At 34.1% G+C, this 18,772-nt stretch overlaps 1 protein-coding gene across 1 annotated transcript in view; it reads left to right on the plus strand.

Moving 5' to 3' along the window:
- LOC140445562 (uncharacterized) overlaps nt 1-9,078 on the plus strand; it is a 156,016-nt gene extending 146,938 nt beyond the window's left edge. The window contains exon 5 of the mRNA XM_072537682.1: nt 8,262-9,078. Within this exon, the coding sequence (XP_072393783.1) occupies nt 8,262-8,420 (159 nt within the window). The 3' untranslated portion in view covers nt 8,421-9,078. The remainder of the gene's footprint in view (nt 1-8,261) is intronic.
- The last annotated feature ends 9,694 nt before the right edge of the window (nt 9,079-18,772 follow it).

Below are 18,772 nucleotides of genomic sequence, written 5' to 3' on the forward strand. Positions count from 1 at the left end.
GTCCAATAATATTGTGTCTAAATATTCCTAATCAGGGATTTATTTTTCGACGATATTGGGTATTGGTTTCAATAATATCTTCAGGCTTTCTTGTCGACAAAATCCTATAATTTTGAACATTTGGTTCATTATTTAATTAAACGTACATTAGTCGCTAAACAAAATAAAATGTATGTATGTATTAGCCCTCTCTAAAATCTCATTGCAAAATTGCGCATATCTCTCGGCATCTCCTCCTCTTAGTTCTTGATGACATCGATATGTATAGGAACGGAATTAATTTTTTTTCAAAATTTTTAATTCTATGGAAGTATGAATGTTAAACTGCTATGCAATGTTCGATAACTTATTATAGAATTTTCAACTACTGCTATTGATTTAATTTTGATTTTCTAAATTTCTTGGTACCTCAGTAATATTGTTTATACAGATACAATTAGGAATCACGGTCCCAGTATTTTTAAACTTTTTTTAATTGAATCCTTTGAAATCCTTTGAATTGTTTATTACTTGGAATTGGAATATCTTACGCTAAATAGGAAATAAACGCAACCCGTTATACATATTGTGCACTACGTGTAGCTTAATCTTTACAACAGTGTGTGGTAAATATATTATTTAGGCAAATGTATTATATTTTTGCAAAATTTTAGAATGTGTTTAATACGTAGAACAATTTTAACATTTGTTGTCAATACAGATTTCAGTTCGTTACAAATAGTTTCTGATGACTTAAGTAAAATAATTAGAGAAGCAGAAATTCAACAGTTTAGATTTTCCCATTGAGTTTCCCATGGCCTGTTTGGCGATTTACAATCCGGTATATTGGTACACATAATGCCATTTTTGTTTTCCTTGATATTTCTTTGTTGTTGAGGAATCCTCTATTTAGTACCTAGAATACTTTTCCTATACTCCCTAGTCTGTTGTTGAGATCGTCCTCGATGCTTCCTCTATTATTTATTACTGTTCTCAGGTATTTCTATATGTTTGTTTGCTTTATTTTTTGTTAATCTATTACCACATCGATTAGGTCTTCCTAATCTTTTGTCTTGTTATTTTCGTTATCTATGTCTTTTCTTTATTTACATTTAGGTTGTATGTTATTGCTTTTGAGTTTTAGTTTTCTAAATTGTACTTCAGTTTTCGTGCTGTTTCGGTGAATAATACTATTTCATCTGCAAATACGCATATCGCTGCATTTATCACCTACGTTCTAATATATCCTATACAGTATTGTTTGTAATTACTTACATTACATTATTTCACTAGATATCTCCTCTATTACATTTATAAAAAGTACTGGGCTTAACCTACCTGCTTGTCTAACTTCTTTTTCATCATCACCCAGCCGTTTGCGTCCACACATTTTTTGCACGGAATCAAAACGCTCGGAGAGGTCGATTTTTAAAATAATCGTAGTACATTATAGCATCAATGTTTCGAACTTTACGTGATCTCTCTTCAGGTGACAGTCATAACTTTGATTTTTTTAATAAAAAAAAATAGATAGTGTGACACCTCATTTAAAAGCTTTTGAAATGTTGATTTTAAAAATGTATAATATTTTGGATCGAAAATTTATATAATCTAAATTATGCGAGAAAGAGTTTCAATGTACCAACGTACCTCTAGATCTGGTCAAAAAACTTACCTAATGATATTTTTTTATTGCATAGGAACTAAATTGTTTTTTGACGGCTATCATAAATAAATAGTATTAATAACTGTAGTTTTGTTGCTTTTTTAAAAGAATTTTTTTTAATGTAATCAACCTGGTAATTTACAAGAAAAATCCGAAATGATCACAATTTGTGGTGAAGGTCGTCGGAATTACCGTGAGTCCAATAGACAGACACTATTTTAAGTCAGTTGTAATCAAATTTTTTGAGACTGGTTGTGTTCAAAATAAGAAACGGACAGAAAGAAAACATCTAGCCGAAAATAAACATATTCCTGTGTTAAGTGAATTTGTCCTTAATCCGTCTATTTCTACTAAAACTGTTGCTCACATTTGTGAAGAAGATCAGAAAACAATTTTAAGGACTCTGAAGATAAATAAATTTCATCCTTACAAAATAAAAATGGTTCAAGAATTAAAAGAGGATGACACAGATAGACCGATGGAATCTTGCGAAACCATGACAAATAATATTGCACAGAATCCTTATTATCTTTAATACATTTATTTTACTGAAGAAGCGACATTTTTTTTGGAATAGTCACGTTGATCGTCAAAATGTTACATACTGGTTTGATGAAAATCCCAGATTATTTTGAGGTCACACGCAATTTTCATAAAAAGTAAATGTTGGGCAGGCATATTAGGTAATTATATTGTAGGCCCAATATTTATTGACGGTAATTTAAATGGTGGTTGCAAGCTGGAGACCGAGATAAGGCTGGCAATCAATGATATAATTACAAATCATCTGCAAGAGTTCTCTCAAAACGTCATATTTCGGCAAGACGTAGCTACGCTCCACTATGCCGCCAGTGTGCGAAATTATTTAGATAATATTTTTCTGACAAAATGGATTGGCCGACAGGGACATATAGAGTGGCCACCCAGATCTCCTGACATAACACCATTAGATTTTTTTCTTATCATCATCATCATCATTCTGGCTTTACAACCCTGCGTGGGTCATAGCCTCCTCAAAAATTTCTCTCCAGTCGTCCCTATCCATCGTCTTTCTCCGCCAACCACTTATTCCCATATTTCTCATGTCTTTATCGATGTTATCAAGAAACCTTGTTCTGGGCCTTCCTCTTCTTCTCTGACTAATGGGTCTATCAAGGAGCGTTTTTCTAGCTGGGTCATTTTTTTCTATCCGCATTACATGTCCTATCCACCTCAGACGGCCTATTTTAATGTTTTACGATATCAGGTTCCTGGTATACTCTATAAAGTTCAAAGCTGTATCGTATTCTCCACACTCCATTGTCATTCAGTGTTCCATAGATTCGCCTTAGTGCTTTTCTTTCGAAACATCCTAACATGTTTTCATTATTTTTTGTTAGAGTTCAGGTCTCTGAACCATATGTTATGACTAGGCGTATTATTGTTTTGTAGAGTTTTATTTTTGTATTTCTCGATATAATTGTGGATTTAAGAAGGAGATTGAGCTTACAACAGCATCTGCTAGCCGTGCAAATTCTGCGGTTTACCTCTCTGGTAGTATTATTTTCAGTGTTAAGAAGCGCTCCAAGGTATACAAATTCGTTCACTGCTTCGATGACGTCATTTTCTATAATGAGTGTTCGTAGGATTTCTGGTTGTATGCTTATTTTCATATACTTCGTTTTCTTGGTGTTTATTATTAAACCCATTTTTGTAGCTGATTTTTTAATGCTACATACACCTCTCGTACCGCGTTTTTCCTCAACAACATTGATATCATCAGCATAGGCCAGGATTTGCACTGATTTATTAAATATTGAACCAGTGATTGTGATTTGTGACATACGTATTACTTTTTCCAGAGCCAGATTGAGCAGTATACAGGAGAGAGGGTCTCCCTGGCGCAGCCCATTACTTGTTTTAAAAGGTTGAGACAGTTCCCCCTGAATTCGTACTGTACATTCAACTTTTTCAAGAGTTAGTTTTGTTAAATTTACCAACTGATTTTATATTTCTAGCTCTTTCATTGTTGTGAACATTTCTTTTCTATTTACAGAGTCGTAGGCTGCTTTGTAGTCTATAAGTATGTATAAGTATGTGACGAGTATCAATGCCATATTGCAGTGTATTCTCCAAAATTTGTTTCAAGTTTGCAATCTGATGAATTGTAGATTTACCACCTCTAAAACCAGCCTGGTATTTTCCTACTATCAATTCTGCATATGGTGCCATACGGTGACATAGTACTGTGGAAAATATTTTATACGCTGCATTTAGAAGCGTAATTCCTCTGAGGTTAGAGCATTCAAAGATATCTCCTTTTTTGTGTATGGCGCAAAGTATTCCAATATTCCAATCATTGGGGAGGGATGTCTGTGTATATAATTATTTTATAAGCTGCTGTAATGCCATAATGGTATCATGGTCACCTTCTTTATATAGTTCAGCTGGGAGATTATCTATTCCGGGTGATTTGTTTCTGGCTAGTTTTTTAACTGCATCTTTAACTTCAAGTATCCTCTTGTCTGCTTCCCTTACCTCAGCTCTTTCCTCTTCTAGGTTTTCTTTTTCTTCCTCCATATTAAGTGCCTGGTTAAAGTATTCCACCCATCTACTCAATACATCTTTCCTTGTTTTTAATAGGTCGCCATTCTGACTTCTGCATTGTCTTGTGGTTGCCTTCAATTCTTTTCTGTTGATGTTAACTTTCTTATAGAATCCTCTGAATTCTTCCTCTCTGTAAAGGTTTTCTATATTATGTTTATTATATTAAGTTCCGTATTTATGTGGTTTCGTTTTTTTCTTTTGTGTATCCTCTTCTCTTCTCTTTGTCTGGTAATTCTCTACAGTTGTTCTAGTTTCTTCGATTTTTTTCTATGGGGCTACTTAAAATCCAAAGTATACCAGACACAACCAGATACAATTGAAGAACTACGCCAAAGAATTATCTCAGAATGCCGTACTATTGGGAAACATTTTGAATACCTTTTATATTAAAATAAGTTTTAGCTTATAATTATTCTGCAGTTTGTTTAATACCTACGCATTAAAATTCTTTCTCTCATATTTTAAATTCTGTAAACATACTCCGCAAAATATTTGGAGCTATAAACGATCAAACATTTTTGCAGAAACACTGGAAGGCTCTGAGTGTGGAATAAAGGTAAACGGGTTCCCGATAAATAACATTCGTTACGTCGACGACACCGCGATGTAGGCCTTCGAAATGTGGACGTTGCAAAGAATGTTCCGCATACCATGGATAGAAACGATCAAGAGTAGTAGCGCAAAAGATTTAATTTCGAATTATATCAACTGTCGAACCAGGTGTCGTAATATCCGGCACATAACACAAATGCCTTACAACATGATTACTAAAAAGTTAACGACAGGAACACATATAGGAGAAGCAGAAGCTGAAGAAGAAGCAGCAGAGGCCGACCGCGAATTTGGTGGTTAGATGGAGTTGAGATTGACTTAGGGATACTAGAGATCAGAAGATGGCAACACGTTGCCAGAAGCCGAACAAAATGGCGACTAATCTTATATCAGACCAGGATCCGCAGAGGATTGCCCAGTCAAATATGATGAGGATGATGAAATTTTCGAAATTTACATTTACATTTAAGTATTATACATTTTTGAAATCAGTAATATTTCAAATGCTTGATATCGCTTGATATCGCTGAAAAACGAGATATCACATGATGTACTTTTCCATTAAAAAAAAATCAAAGTTTTTACTGTTACCTGAAGAGTGATCGCATAAAGTTCTAAACAATGATGTTATAATATACTACCATTATTTTAAAAATCGACCTGTCAGAGCCTTTTTCTTACGTACGAAAAATACGTAAGTTAATATAGGGGGTTAATACTTATTCCAGCCTATAATATATACTTTTAGTTGCTTTTATCGGGTCTTCGCTTACTTATTTGGTTTTCAGGCCCTCCCATATAGTTTTCGTTTTGATTGAATGAAAGCTTTTTCCATGTCTATAAAACTTATGTATACTTCTTTATTTTTTTTCTTAAGTCTTTTTCTATTAGCTGTTGCATAGTGAATATATGTTTTTATGTGTTGTACTTTTCTGAATCCGCTTTGTAAGTCCTCTAGTTTAAGTTCTGTTTCTATCCTGATTTTTCTTTGTATATTATTTCGTACAGATTTGACGCTACACATAATAGGGGCATGCCTCTATAGTTCTGACAGTCTCTTGTGTTTCCCTTCGAGTGCACTGGTACAATTCTTGCATTTGACCATTCCCTAGGCAATTCTCTTGTTTTTTTCTTCTACGTATTTCAACATTTCTGGATTAACCTTATCACTCCCATTAGCGTTCCCAGTCTTTATCTTTCCTACTGCTTCCTATTGTTCTTCTTCCTGTATAGCTACTGTTTCCTGTGTTTTCCTTGCTCTCCGTTTAACAGTTGTTTAAAATATTCTCTCCATCTTTCTATTATATCCTTGTCATCGGTTAATGTTGTTCCGATTTTTTTTTTGTCAATATTTGTTTTAGCTTTATTTCTTTGTTGCTTCATAGATTTTTCAGTGTTCTATACAAAAATTTTACATTATCTTTACTGTTTTCTTTCATTTTTTCTCCGAACTTGTCAGTAGCTTTTCTTTTTCTCATTTTTAACTAATTATTTAAATTTTCTCTCCTCCTTATAGCAGATTTGCATCGTGTCTTCCCTTATTTTGTGTATTTTAATTATTTCCTTGTATTTCTTATTCTTGTCTTCTGTGCTTTTTATTTATATTCATTTTTTATTAAATGTAGTTTTCAGTAAGTAGTGGTCACTGCCTATTTCATACTTCTCACCCTTACGTCTCTTATCCAGCTCCTCTCGGTTTTTTGCATAACAGTATAGTCAATAATTGCTTGTTTCTTGAGATGACTTATCTTGCGATCTCATGTATTGTTTTATATTGGAAGTTGTAAAGGTCTATTTATGATCATCGTGTTATTGTCTAAACAGAATTTAAGTAATAGCTTTCCATTATTGTTGGTTTTGACCTCCTTGTATAGTCCTATAATATAGTTTCATTTGTCTATGTTTTTTCCCAATCTAGCATTCATATTTTTATCTATATCTAGCATATAATTGAGTTTTTAATTACTTCCTTTGAGCCCTTCTCTATATCTACTCTAAGTATACGCTCATTGAAATATATCCAATTCCTTACTTTATTGATGATATTTTTCTTTACCATGCATACTATCCCTGCCTGGGCTCTCTTTTTCTCTTCTACTCTACTATACTCCACTACTATATCTACTCTAAGTATACGCTCATTGAAATATATCCAATTCCTTACTTTATTGATGATATTTTTCTTTGCCAGGCATACTATCCCTGACTGGGGTCTCTTTTTCTCTTCTACTCTACTATACTCCACTACTTTCCTTTTTGTTTCTGTTTTAGCTACTACTTCAATCTTCATATCTTCTATTTTTTTCACGTTTATGCCTTCTCCTTGTTTGTCATTATGTTGCTTTTTAAATGTGGTTTCTTATCTATGTTATTATGTTTATATTTACTCATGTCCTTATTCTGTGCTTTTTCCATTTCCTGTCTCGTCAATATATTTTCTTCCACTGGTTTTTTGAACTAGCTGGCACTGTATTGTTTGCAGTTTTTTCTATAATGTTTGTTTTTTGGTTCCATTTTTATTTTGTGTCGTATTAATCCATAACGAATTATTGGCCTTTTCCCATTTCCTCTTTCGTTTACGGCTTTGTCTATCTCTTTCAATGCCATTTCACATTCTATGTATACTCAGTATATTTATATCTTGTTAATTTACCTTAGGCTTTTAATACTTTTAATTCTTCTGGGATTTTTTTAAATTCAATGACAAATATCATATTTATTATTTATTTTTTTTTTTTTGCTGTTTATTTTTGTTATATTATTAAGCCTCTCATTATTAAGTTGTTACAAAGGTAATGATGATATAGACGTGACATTGTTTTCTTCATCAGGAATAGATTATTCCATAATGCAATTAAAAATCGTATTATCGTATTGACCATCCCAAGATTTGACGGACGGAAAAGAATAATCGGTAGATGACATAACAGACGAAAAAAAAAAGAAAACTTGACAGACGAAAAAAAAGAATTGACAGATGACTTGACAGGCGAACAAGAAGAAGACTTGACAGTTGGCAGACGAAAACGAAGAATTGACAGTTGACAAATGAAAAAGAAGAAATAACAGTTAACAGACGAAATAAGTGGCATTTGACATGACAGTTAATAGTTGAGAGCTGACAGCTGTCAGTCGCCATCTTGTCATGTCAGCGGGCATGACTTGTGACGTCAGAGTGGTAGTGGAGGGGGAAGCCAACCGTCCCAACCTCTGTAAGATATGTTTAGCCGAGTTTACATTATATTACAATCATAATTGCAATGAATAGTTTGATTTTCAGGCATTATAAAGCAAATGGAATATTATATTCAATACTTAAATATATTTTTTTTTTAATCAGTATGTTTTCTTAGGATTCAGATTTTAATTAGAAATTTCTAAATCAACCCGATATAAACATTTTTTATTGTTTACGTGCAACTTATATGTAGGAGAAAAAGAAAATTTTATATTTAATTTAAACTAAAAACTCTTTTAGGGCAATGATGAATCCTGTCTATCAATCTTAAATAACTTCTACAATGATGGGCTGAAATGGCACGATGTTGCTTGTCACCATGTTAAACCGTTCGTTTGTGAAGACAGTGAAGAACTTCTTAACTTTGTTTCGTCGAGGAACCCCGGAATTCGTCTTTGATCTGAAAATTTTATAGATTCTTAAACAAATATTTTGTACCTTTGAAAATGGCCAAGTCTATAAATATTAAGATGGAAGTGATATTATTCTGAAATTGTTTATTTTTGTGCATCTCAAATTTTCAAATATACTGTTATGAATAAACCGCAAATTATATATTTCACGTTTAGAGTCCAGATCGGATATCGAATGCTCTTTTCAAAATTAAATTTCTTAAATACAATATTTATTGTTACATTGGAAACAAAACATTCTTTAAGTGTAAAATAATTTTACTTTTAATTTACTATTTATAACTAAAAAGATATTTGAAAAAGAGGTGATATTATTTATTTATTTATATTAGAACTGTTTTTAAGAATCATAAGTATTAGGAGAATTGTATTATTTTATTAAAGATAAAAATGTGTAATACTTTTTAATAAAGCAAACCAGAAATAAAGTATGAGGTTTTGAGAATTACACTATTTAATCATTGATTGTTAAAAAAATAACATAGTGTAAGATTTGGCCAAACCGTTTCGAAAAATATTTCGTTTTATTTTCTTCTTTAATATATCCATGCTGTCAGATTTTGCTTGTGAATATTCGCTTTTTATATTTTAGATTGTAGATTTATATTTACTTTAAATTAAATTTAATAAAAAATATTAATATACTTTTGTTTTTATTGAGAAAGCCTCCTGTATTTTATTTATAAACCACACTCACATTCCAATAATAAAGACGTCAAAAATACTATAAAAAAATCTGTAAATGTATTAATACACACTCTAGGAAGGTAACCAGAAATCATCTAGAGCCTAACTTTCCCAAGAAACAATCATGAAAATGGCTGATAAACACAACGCTCCAAGTAAAGGCGCTCCAAAAATGAAGCATGGGAGCTAAGAATTTTCCGATCAGCTAGAAGCATGAATATATTCTGTAAAGAAAAAAAAAATAGGTACATATAATGTTAGAAGCATGTACGAATCAGAAAAGATTCTTCTTTGAGTATCATGCTATCATGCCTAAATAAGGCGTTGGTAGTTTCCATGACTATTTGCCGATATTGTTCTCGGTCTTGCACTACATGTAACAAGTCATCTGCTGATAAGCCATTTCATTGACGAAGGTTTCGGAGCCATAAATATTTCTTTCTACCAATTCCTCGTTTTCATCTTCACCTTGACGTATTCTGTTTAAGACTTCTGTGTTTGAGATGTATTGAACCCATGATATTTTAAGGCTTGAACCCATGATATCTATCTATATAATCTCGAAGGCTTCTAATTTGTTCACCATATTAACCTTTATTCTATCACTTCTATCAACTTGATTCTTATTTGTAAGTTTAGCTGAGAATTGCACAGAATATATCTAAGATTCATAAATCTGCCTCTTGCAATTTCTATACGAGTTTTAATGCCTTCATCCGATACATTTAGTGTCTCGTTTATCTAACATCTTAAGTGTTAAAAATGGATAACTCTTGTAGTCGGCTCATTTTTGACAATTAAAGGCATAAGACCAACGTATTGCTTACTTACCGCAAGTAACTTTGTCTTTTATGTATTTATGCCAATTCCGAAATTGGAGCATTCTCTAGTGACTCGATCTATAAGGAATTGAAAATCTTCGAAACTTTCATATCGAAGACATAATCGCTGTGTCATCTGCATATCTGATGTTAATAGTTTCTCCTCCAATTCAAACTCCACATTGCCCTTCCAAGACACCCTTAACAATTATTTCAGAGTACACGATAAACAAAGTTGGGGATAACACACAACCTCTTTGAATAAAAATTCTGTCTGTTTCTTTGCCGTCTACCAGAACAGAAGCTTCTCGATTCCAATATAGATGTTGTAAATGTCTCAGGTCTCTATCATCTATTCTAATCATTTATATATACTCAAATGTTGGATCGTATCAAACGGATTTTAAAAATTTATAAAGCAGACGTATATTAATTAACTGTACTTCCCACGATCTTTGAAGTAATGTTAGTATTGAGAATAAAGCTTCCATTGTTCCTAATCCTTCTTTGACGCCAAATTGTTTGTTTACCATTGTTTCTTCATATTTCTGCTTAACTCTATTAAGAATTATCTTAAGAAGCAGTTTGAGGGAGTGACTCATAAGATTAATTAGTCTAAAGTCTTTACTTGATGATGTATAAGGTTTTTTTGGGAGTGGGATAAATGTAGACTCCGAACATATTGTAGCATTATTCCAGTTTGGTATATGTAGTTATAAATGTTTCTTAGTTCTGAGATATTGTCGTCATCTAGAAGTTTGAGCCAGTCTGATGGTATTTGGTCAGAGCCTAGAGATTTCCCATTTTTTGTTTTGTTTGATGGCTTTCTCTACTTCCACTTTTAAAATACTAGGACCAGTAATCGTCGGCGGTCCGACGTTAATGCGGTATTAAGTGGTATCCTCGTATCCAGAAAGAGCTCCTCTATGAAATTAGTCCATAACAACATAAAGAAAGGTTCACAACACCATAAAAAAATGAAACGCCTCAATATAAGTATCCTGAGAATGAGTGAAATAAGATGGACAGGGTCTGGTAACGTAACTATAGACGATTACATTGTATAATATTTAGTAGGAGAACACAGTTCAAACATACAAAAATGGTATAGCAATAATTGTGACGAAGAAAAGAGATAACGCTGTAAGAAATGTCGTCCTGTTCTCATACAGGATACTAAGGTTTCTTCTTTTTCTTCAGCCTTCAGTAATCCAACTTTGGACATAGGCCTCCCTCAAATCAATCCAGTGTCTTCTATTTTGCGTCACTTGCTTCCAGTTGTGTCCTCCGATCTTATTAATTACATCAGCCCATCTCATTTGTGGTCTTCCTCTGCTTCTCTTTCCTAACCATGGCCTCCACTGTTGTATTTCGTGGTTCCATCTCTTATCCTTCAGTCGGGCATTGTGTCCTGCGAAGCTCCATTTTAATTTGGCAGCATGTTCTCCTGCGTCTTTTACTTTCGTTTTGCTTCTAATCCATTTGTTTGTTTTTTTGTCTATAAGTCTCACCCCGAGCATTGATCTTTCCATCGCTCTTTGTGCTTTTACTATTTTATCCATATTGGACTTGGTGAGTGTCCACGTCTGTGAACCATACGTGAGTATAGGGAGGATACATTGATCGTAAATTCTGGTTTTCAAATACTGTTCTATTTTAGAGCTTTTCAAGATCCAACTCAGTTTTCCAAATCCTGCCCACGCTAACCTTATTCTTCTGGTAATTTCGGCAGTTTGATTTTCTTTGTTAATTTTCATTATCTGTCCCAGGTAGATGTATTCGCATACTGTTTCTAAATTTATGTCGTTCAATGCTATTTCTGGAATGTTCGGTGTATTTGTCATTATTTTTGTTTTTTCCAAGTTCATGCTTCCAAGTAGTTGCGTTATCATGGTCTGTAGTTCTTCGACACTTGTAACGAATATTACAATGTCATCAGCATATCTTAAATGACTCAGTTTTCTTACATTAACATTTACTCCCTTATCTGCCCAGTTATTGTCTTTAAACACGTCTTCAAGTCCAAGTGTGAACAGCTTTGGTGAGATAACATCTCCCTGGCGAACTCCTCTGTTGATTGGTACAGCTTTGGTTTTCGCATCAATTTGTATTTTCATTGTAGCTTTCTTGTAAATATTGTGTATGAGCATTCTGTATCGGGAGTCTATCCTGCAGTTGTTCATAGCTCTCTATATTGCTCAAAGTTCTATGGAGTCGAATGCCTTTTCATAATCAACGAAGCCAATATACAAGTTCAAGTGATATTCATTGGCTTTCTCTATTAGAGTTCTGACTGTAAGAAGATGATCCTCTGTACTGTAACCTTTTCGGAATCCTGCCTGCTCTACCGGTTGATAGCTATCGAGCTTCGACGTTAACCTGTTAGTTATTACTCTCATAAACAGTTTGTACATTTGGAACAGCAGGGAGATTGGCCTATAGTTCTTGAGATCTCCCCTGTCTCCCTTTTTGAAGAGAAGTATTGTCAAACTTCCATTCCAATCATCTGGGACTTCTCCTCTGTGAAGACATTTCACGTTGAAAAGTTTTTTCAATTCTTCGAGAATAATTTCATTCCCTTCCTTCAACATTTCTACAAGTATTTCATCTGGACCCGGAGCCTTATTGTTCTTTAGTTGTGCTATAGCTTGTTTTATTTTGAAGAATTCTATGTTAGGGAGTATTTCTGAGTTGACATTCGTTATCTTTCTCTTAAGGTGTTCATTTTCAGTGTTATCTGGGTTCTTGTTTGAGGAATATAAATCACAGTAAAATGTCTGAGTAACTTTTAGGATTTCGTTCTTTTCTCTTATTTCTTTTTCATCTTTATCCTTCAAGGAGATTAATATAGGCTTTCCTAAGTTTAATCTTAAGCATTTCAGGCCTCGGTTCTTTTCTATTATTTTTTCTACCTTGTTTTGATTATAGATCCTTAATTCTTTCTTTACTCCCTTCTTTATTTGTTTATTCAATTCTTTGAAACCATTGGTGTTTCGCTTTTCTTCGCTTAGAAATGTGCGTCTCTTTTCCATCAACCGTTTTGTTCCTTCACTTATTTGGTCTTCTTTATTTTTCGTTTTCTTTGCAACAGTCAGTCCTGCTTTCAAGAGCTTTCGTTGCATTTCTTTATTAATTCTGTTCATGTCGGAATATTCTTGTTGACAATGTTCTACAAATTCTTTTCTAAAGACTTCTCTGTACTCATCTCCCTTCTGTCGTATTTTAGTTTGATCTATCTCATTACAATAATTATGTGGCCCATTTCTACTGGTTTTCGTCTGTTTAATAAGAATCCTTGCTCTCAAAAGGCGATGATCGCTGCCAGTTGTGAATCGATTGAGAGCAGTTATATCTTCAAAAATGTCTTTGTTCCCACACAAAAAGTAATCGATCTCGTTTTTTGTCTTTTTATCGTGTGATATCCACGTCCATTTTCGGTTTGCTGGTTTCTTGAAGTGTGTGTTCATGGCATATAAATTTTGTTGTTCTAAGAAGTTATATAATTTTTCTCCTCTTTCATTTCGTGTGCCATAACCATGCATCCCTATTTTGGTTTCAGTATTTTCTACTTTTTTACCTAATTTTGCGTTGAAATCTTCCATAATGATGGTATATTTTGTATCATTTTCTTCTAATGCATTTATCAAATCTTCGTAGAATATTTCAACTGCTTCTTCCTGATGTGTTGTTGTGGGAGCATACACTTGTATAACCTTGATCTTGGTTTTATTATCTAGGTCTATTATAATATAAGCTACTCTATCAGAAACTTTTTTATATGTAGAAATGTATGGTGTGAGATACTTTTTGACAAGAAATCCTACTCCATCTATGTTTTGTCTATTTTCCCTGTATAGTATAAGCGATTTCCAGAGTTTAAATAGATGCATTGTTCGCCTCTTCTTTTCACTTCTGACAGTCCTACAATATCCCACTTTATCTTGGTTAGTTCTTCTTCTAATTCGTAGACCTTTTCATCTTTAGCCATAGATTGGATGTTGTATGTGGCTAGTAGTAACTGTTTTTGTTTGTTCGTATCTATTTTGGTGCGTTTTGTTGACGGTTTTCCGGTGTGGGATTCTGAGCTGCTAGTTCTACCCACCTGGGGTATCGTCCCATTTTGTTTCAAGTTCAACATGTTGTGTTTTGAGGGGTATAATGGCATTAAAACACCACGCTTGCCAGACGGGTTGGTGAGTGTTCGCAGTATCACAGCCGGTTAAATCAGTATTTGATTTTCGCCTGCGACTTTGTGGTACCGCACATGTCAGGAATTGTATTCCTCAGCCACGGGCCACTAATGACACAGCTGCTGACCTGTGTCATGTCCTCCGTTGATCCGCGGGTACTTATTTGGCGAAGCCTTATTCATACTTGTCCTGCATATCTACAGGAACTTTCCCTATCAGTCATTGGGACGCGCCGTGTCGGGGTTGAGGACTTCCCCGCCCAGTCTGTCCTGCACAAAGTACTGAAGGACCCCTACTCAGTTCAGCGTCCCTCCTCTACATAAGGTAAGACCGGCACGTAAGACCGGCAAGGCATACTAAGGTTACAGATTCAATAACAAAAAATGTGAATATATTACAAGTATATGCACCCAAACAAAACTATAAAGACAAAGAAATCATTCTATCTTGTATTAGCATCTACAAAGAAACACGATCTTAATATTGTCATGGTAGATTTAATGTGAAGATTGGCGAAGTGGAACAGGAAGATATTATAGGAAAATATTGTCTGGGAGTACAAAATGAAAATGAAGATATAATGGATTTTTTTGTGTCGAAAAGCAACTAGTAAAAACAAGTGCAATTTTTAAACTTCCACAGCACCATCTTTACATCTACAGATATGGACCTGGAAATAACCAGTTTATTAGAACAAAAATAAAGTTGACATCAGGTAAAGAGAAAAGTACTGAGGAAAACTGGACAAGAAATAAGGATATATTAAAGATCATTCGAGAAAAAAACAAAATTAAGTGCAGTAGAAATAAGAAGAAAATATGGATGACAGAAAAAAATACTAAGGCTCATGTACCTAAGAAGAGAAGTCAGAAATAAAGATATACAAGAGGATCCATACAATAATTAGACAGAAAAAAATAATCAGACATTTATAACAGAAAGTGAGATTACATTGGCAATATAAACGTCAAAAAAAGGTAAAGCACTTGGCATCGATAAAGTAAGTGCTCAAATACTTAATTTACTTACGTTTTTGAGAGAAAATGAAATTAAAGTACTGTGCCTCTTTAACAGAATTTATGACACTGGGATATTACCAACTGATTGGTTTAAGTCGACATATGTCACAATACCAAACAAACATCCTGCAAAGATAAGCAGTGATTATCGGACAATTAAGTCTGATGTTACGTTTTGAAGATCTTACGGCAGAATATATAGCAGAATATATACGATATTAGAGGAGAGAATTAGCAATACTCAATTCGGATTTAGGTGTAGCTTGGCTACGAGAGAAGCCTTGTTCACTATAGTACTGATACAACAATGCAGATAGTTAAATCAAAATGTATACATCTGTGCAATCGATTTTAAAAAGGCTTTTGACAAGGTCCACCATAACAAAATGCTAGACATATTGAAAACAGCTGGATTGGACGATAAAGATTTATGAATAATTACAAATTTATATTGGCATCAAGTGGCAAGAATAAAAGTTGGACAAGAACTGTCAGATGAAATAAATATAAAAATAGTAGTGAAACAAGGCTATATACTCTCACCTTTACTCTTAAGGAAGTATTTAAGGAAGCCTTAATGGAGACAACAGAAGGTATTATAGTGAATAGTGTAACCATGAACAATATTACCTATGCCGACGATACCTTATTAATGGCTAATTGCGGAGAAGACCTTCAAAATTTAATGAACAAAATAAAACTAAGCTGTGATCAGTATGGATTAAAATTCAACGTTAAAAAAACTAAATATGTGATAGTAAACAAAATTATGTACAAGATGACGGTATGAGAGTCCTAGATGCTGTAATGGTCGGAGTAGAGAAACTCATATATCTCGACAGTAATATCAATGAGAGCTGGGATTAAACCATAGAAATTAAAAGCCGAATAGAACTAGTAATCCAGTCGAGATTTGACCCCTAAAAATCATACAAACAAGCTGAATTTTGCTAAGAGCGTTCAAGTTGTGACCCCAAAAGATATGCAAATCTTTGACTGCTCAACGAGTTTTCATGAAATGCTGCTATATGCTAACCGAAATTTTTCAAAAATATTGATTCGGAAATGAAATATTTAGGATAGGATTAGAGGTAGGTAAAATGAAAGGCACTTATAATATTAAAATATATATTTGAACAGATATTGTTTATTATTCTACATAGTCTAACGAACCAAATGATTTCATTCAAACCGTGTAATAATACTATGTAAATTAGAAGCACATTTACGCAAACATCACAAAAATTTAATACATTGAACATTGAAATCTTCTTAACCATAAAACTACCACAATAAATAAACCTCCCTCTCCGTGGAGAGTTGTCTGTCTTCCATCGGTCGCGTCTTCGGGTGGTGGATAGAGGAACGCCTTAACCGGTCATAGGACCGGTGGGTAGTTGGGAAATAAAAATACCAACCGCGAACCAAAACAGACTAAGGTATGGCAACACTAACAAAATGATCTCTAACCCTCCAGGTTGGAGGTTAAGTTAGAGGCTGACAACCTCTTCCGGTAAAAAAAACATATGTTACGGAACCTCAGGAACTATTGACTGGACGGCACTCAAGACGACGACACTGCAAACAAAAAATGGAATTAAGATTAGGAACATGGAATACTCGAACCCTGTACCGAACTGGAGTACTCACATCTTTACTAGACATAGTGAACACGTACAAATTAGATGTTTTAGCACTACAGGAAAGACGGAGGACGGAAACTGGTACTTTTGACAAGAATTCTATATATTACAGCTGCAATGAAAACCAACACATAAATGGGGTGGGATTTATTGTAAACCGAACAACAAAAGGTCGTATTATTTACTTTAAAGCCTACAGTCAAAGAATGTGCTATTTGTGCCTAAAAGGAAAATTCTTTAATTACAGTTCGATCAATACACATGCCCCAACTGATGACAAACCCGAGGAAATAAAATAACAGTTCTTCAAAGACCTAGAGTAAGTCTATAGGAGATGTCTCAGATATGACATTAAGATTTTATTAGGTGAAATGAATGCAAGAATAGGACGAGAGCGAGTTTTCATAGCCACGATAGGAAATCATAGCCTACACAACATCAGTAGCTATAATGGATTACGACTGATAAACGTAGCAGCAGCACTCAATATGACAGTCGCTAGCACCTATTTTGAACACAAGAACATACACAAGGTAACCGGGACCCCTCCTGATGGAAGAACAATGAGTTAGATTGATCACATCTTAATAGATTCAAGGCATGGAAGAGACGTTAGGCTGCAGAAGTTATAGAGGTGCAAACATAGACTCAGATCATTGCCTAGTGATCTCAACATTGAGGACTAGAATTTTAAATACTAGATAAAAATTAAGAAAATAAAATGGATACAAAAAAAATGGAATGTGCAAAAGCTGAGAGATGTGACAATTGCAGAACGGTACTCGGAAAACATCACCAACAGGCTAAGGAATCAAAATGTAAATGAAGAATGTCAGACAGATATAGACTCCTACTGGACCAGAATAAAGGAACACATTGTTCAACAAAGAAAATAATAAAGCCTACAGAACGATGCTTCTGTAAATCCTGTAAAATCCTGTAAATTCTGTAATAATAAACCTGGAAGACGAAAGAGATGAGGTAAGGGGCACAGATGAGAAGAAGAGGGAACCACTATCGATTCTTGAAGTTAAAGATGCAGTTAAAAAACTAGCCAGAAACAAATCACCTGGAATAGATAATCTCCCAGCTAAACTATATAAAGAAGGTGGCCATGATACCATAATGACATTACAGCAGCTTATAAAAGAAATATGTACACAGAAATCCCTCCCCAATGATTGGAATATTGGAATACTTTGCACCATACACAAAAAAGGAGATATCTTTGAATGCTCTAACCACAGAGGAATTACGCTTCTAAATGCAGCGTATTAAATATTTTCCACAGTACTATGTCATCGTATGGCACCATAAGCAGAACAGATAGTAGGAAAATACCAGGCTGGTTTCAGAGGTGGTAAATCGACAATTCATCAGATTGCAACCTTGAAACAAATTTTGGAAAAAACACTGGAATATGGCATTGATACTTATCACATATTTATAGACTACAAAGTAGCCTACGACTCTGTGAACAGAAGAGAAAGGTTCAAAGCAATGAAAGAGCTAGAAATGACAAATCAGTTGGTAAATTTAACAAAACTAACTCTTGAAAAACTTAAAACGAGCTGCGCCAGGGAGACCCTCTCTCCTGTATACTGTTCAATCTGGCTGTGGTAAAAGTAATACGTATGTCACAAATCACAACCACTGGTTCAATACATAATAAATCAGTGAAAATCCTGGCCTATGCTGATGATATCAATATTGTTGGGAGAACGGAAAACGCTGTATGGAAGGCGTATGTAGCATTAAAAGAATCAGCTACAAAAATAGTTTTAATAATAAACACCAACAAAACAAAGTACACGAAAATAAGCACGCAACCACAAATACTACGACCACTTGTTATAGAAAAAGACGTCATCGAAGCAGTGAACGAATTTGTATACTTGGGGGCGCTCCTTAACACTGAAAATAATACTATCGCAGAGATATAGACCAAGACTCTTACAAAAAATAATAAAAACATATT

This window comes from Diabrotica undecimpunctata, chromosome 7, assembly GCF_040954645.1.
Source record: "Diabrotica undecimpunctata isolate CICGRU chromosome 7, icDiaUnde3, whole genome shotgun sequence".
Taxonomy (NCBI): Eukaryota; Metazoa; Arthropoda; class Insecta; order Coleoptera; family Chrysomelidae; genus Diabrotica; species Diabrotica undecimpunctata.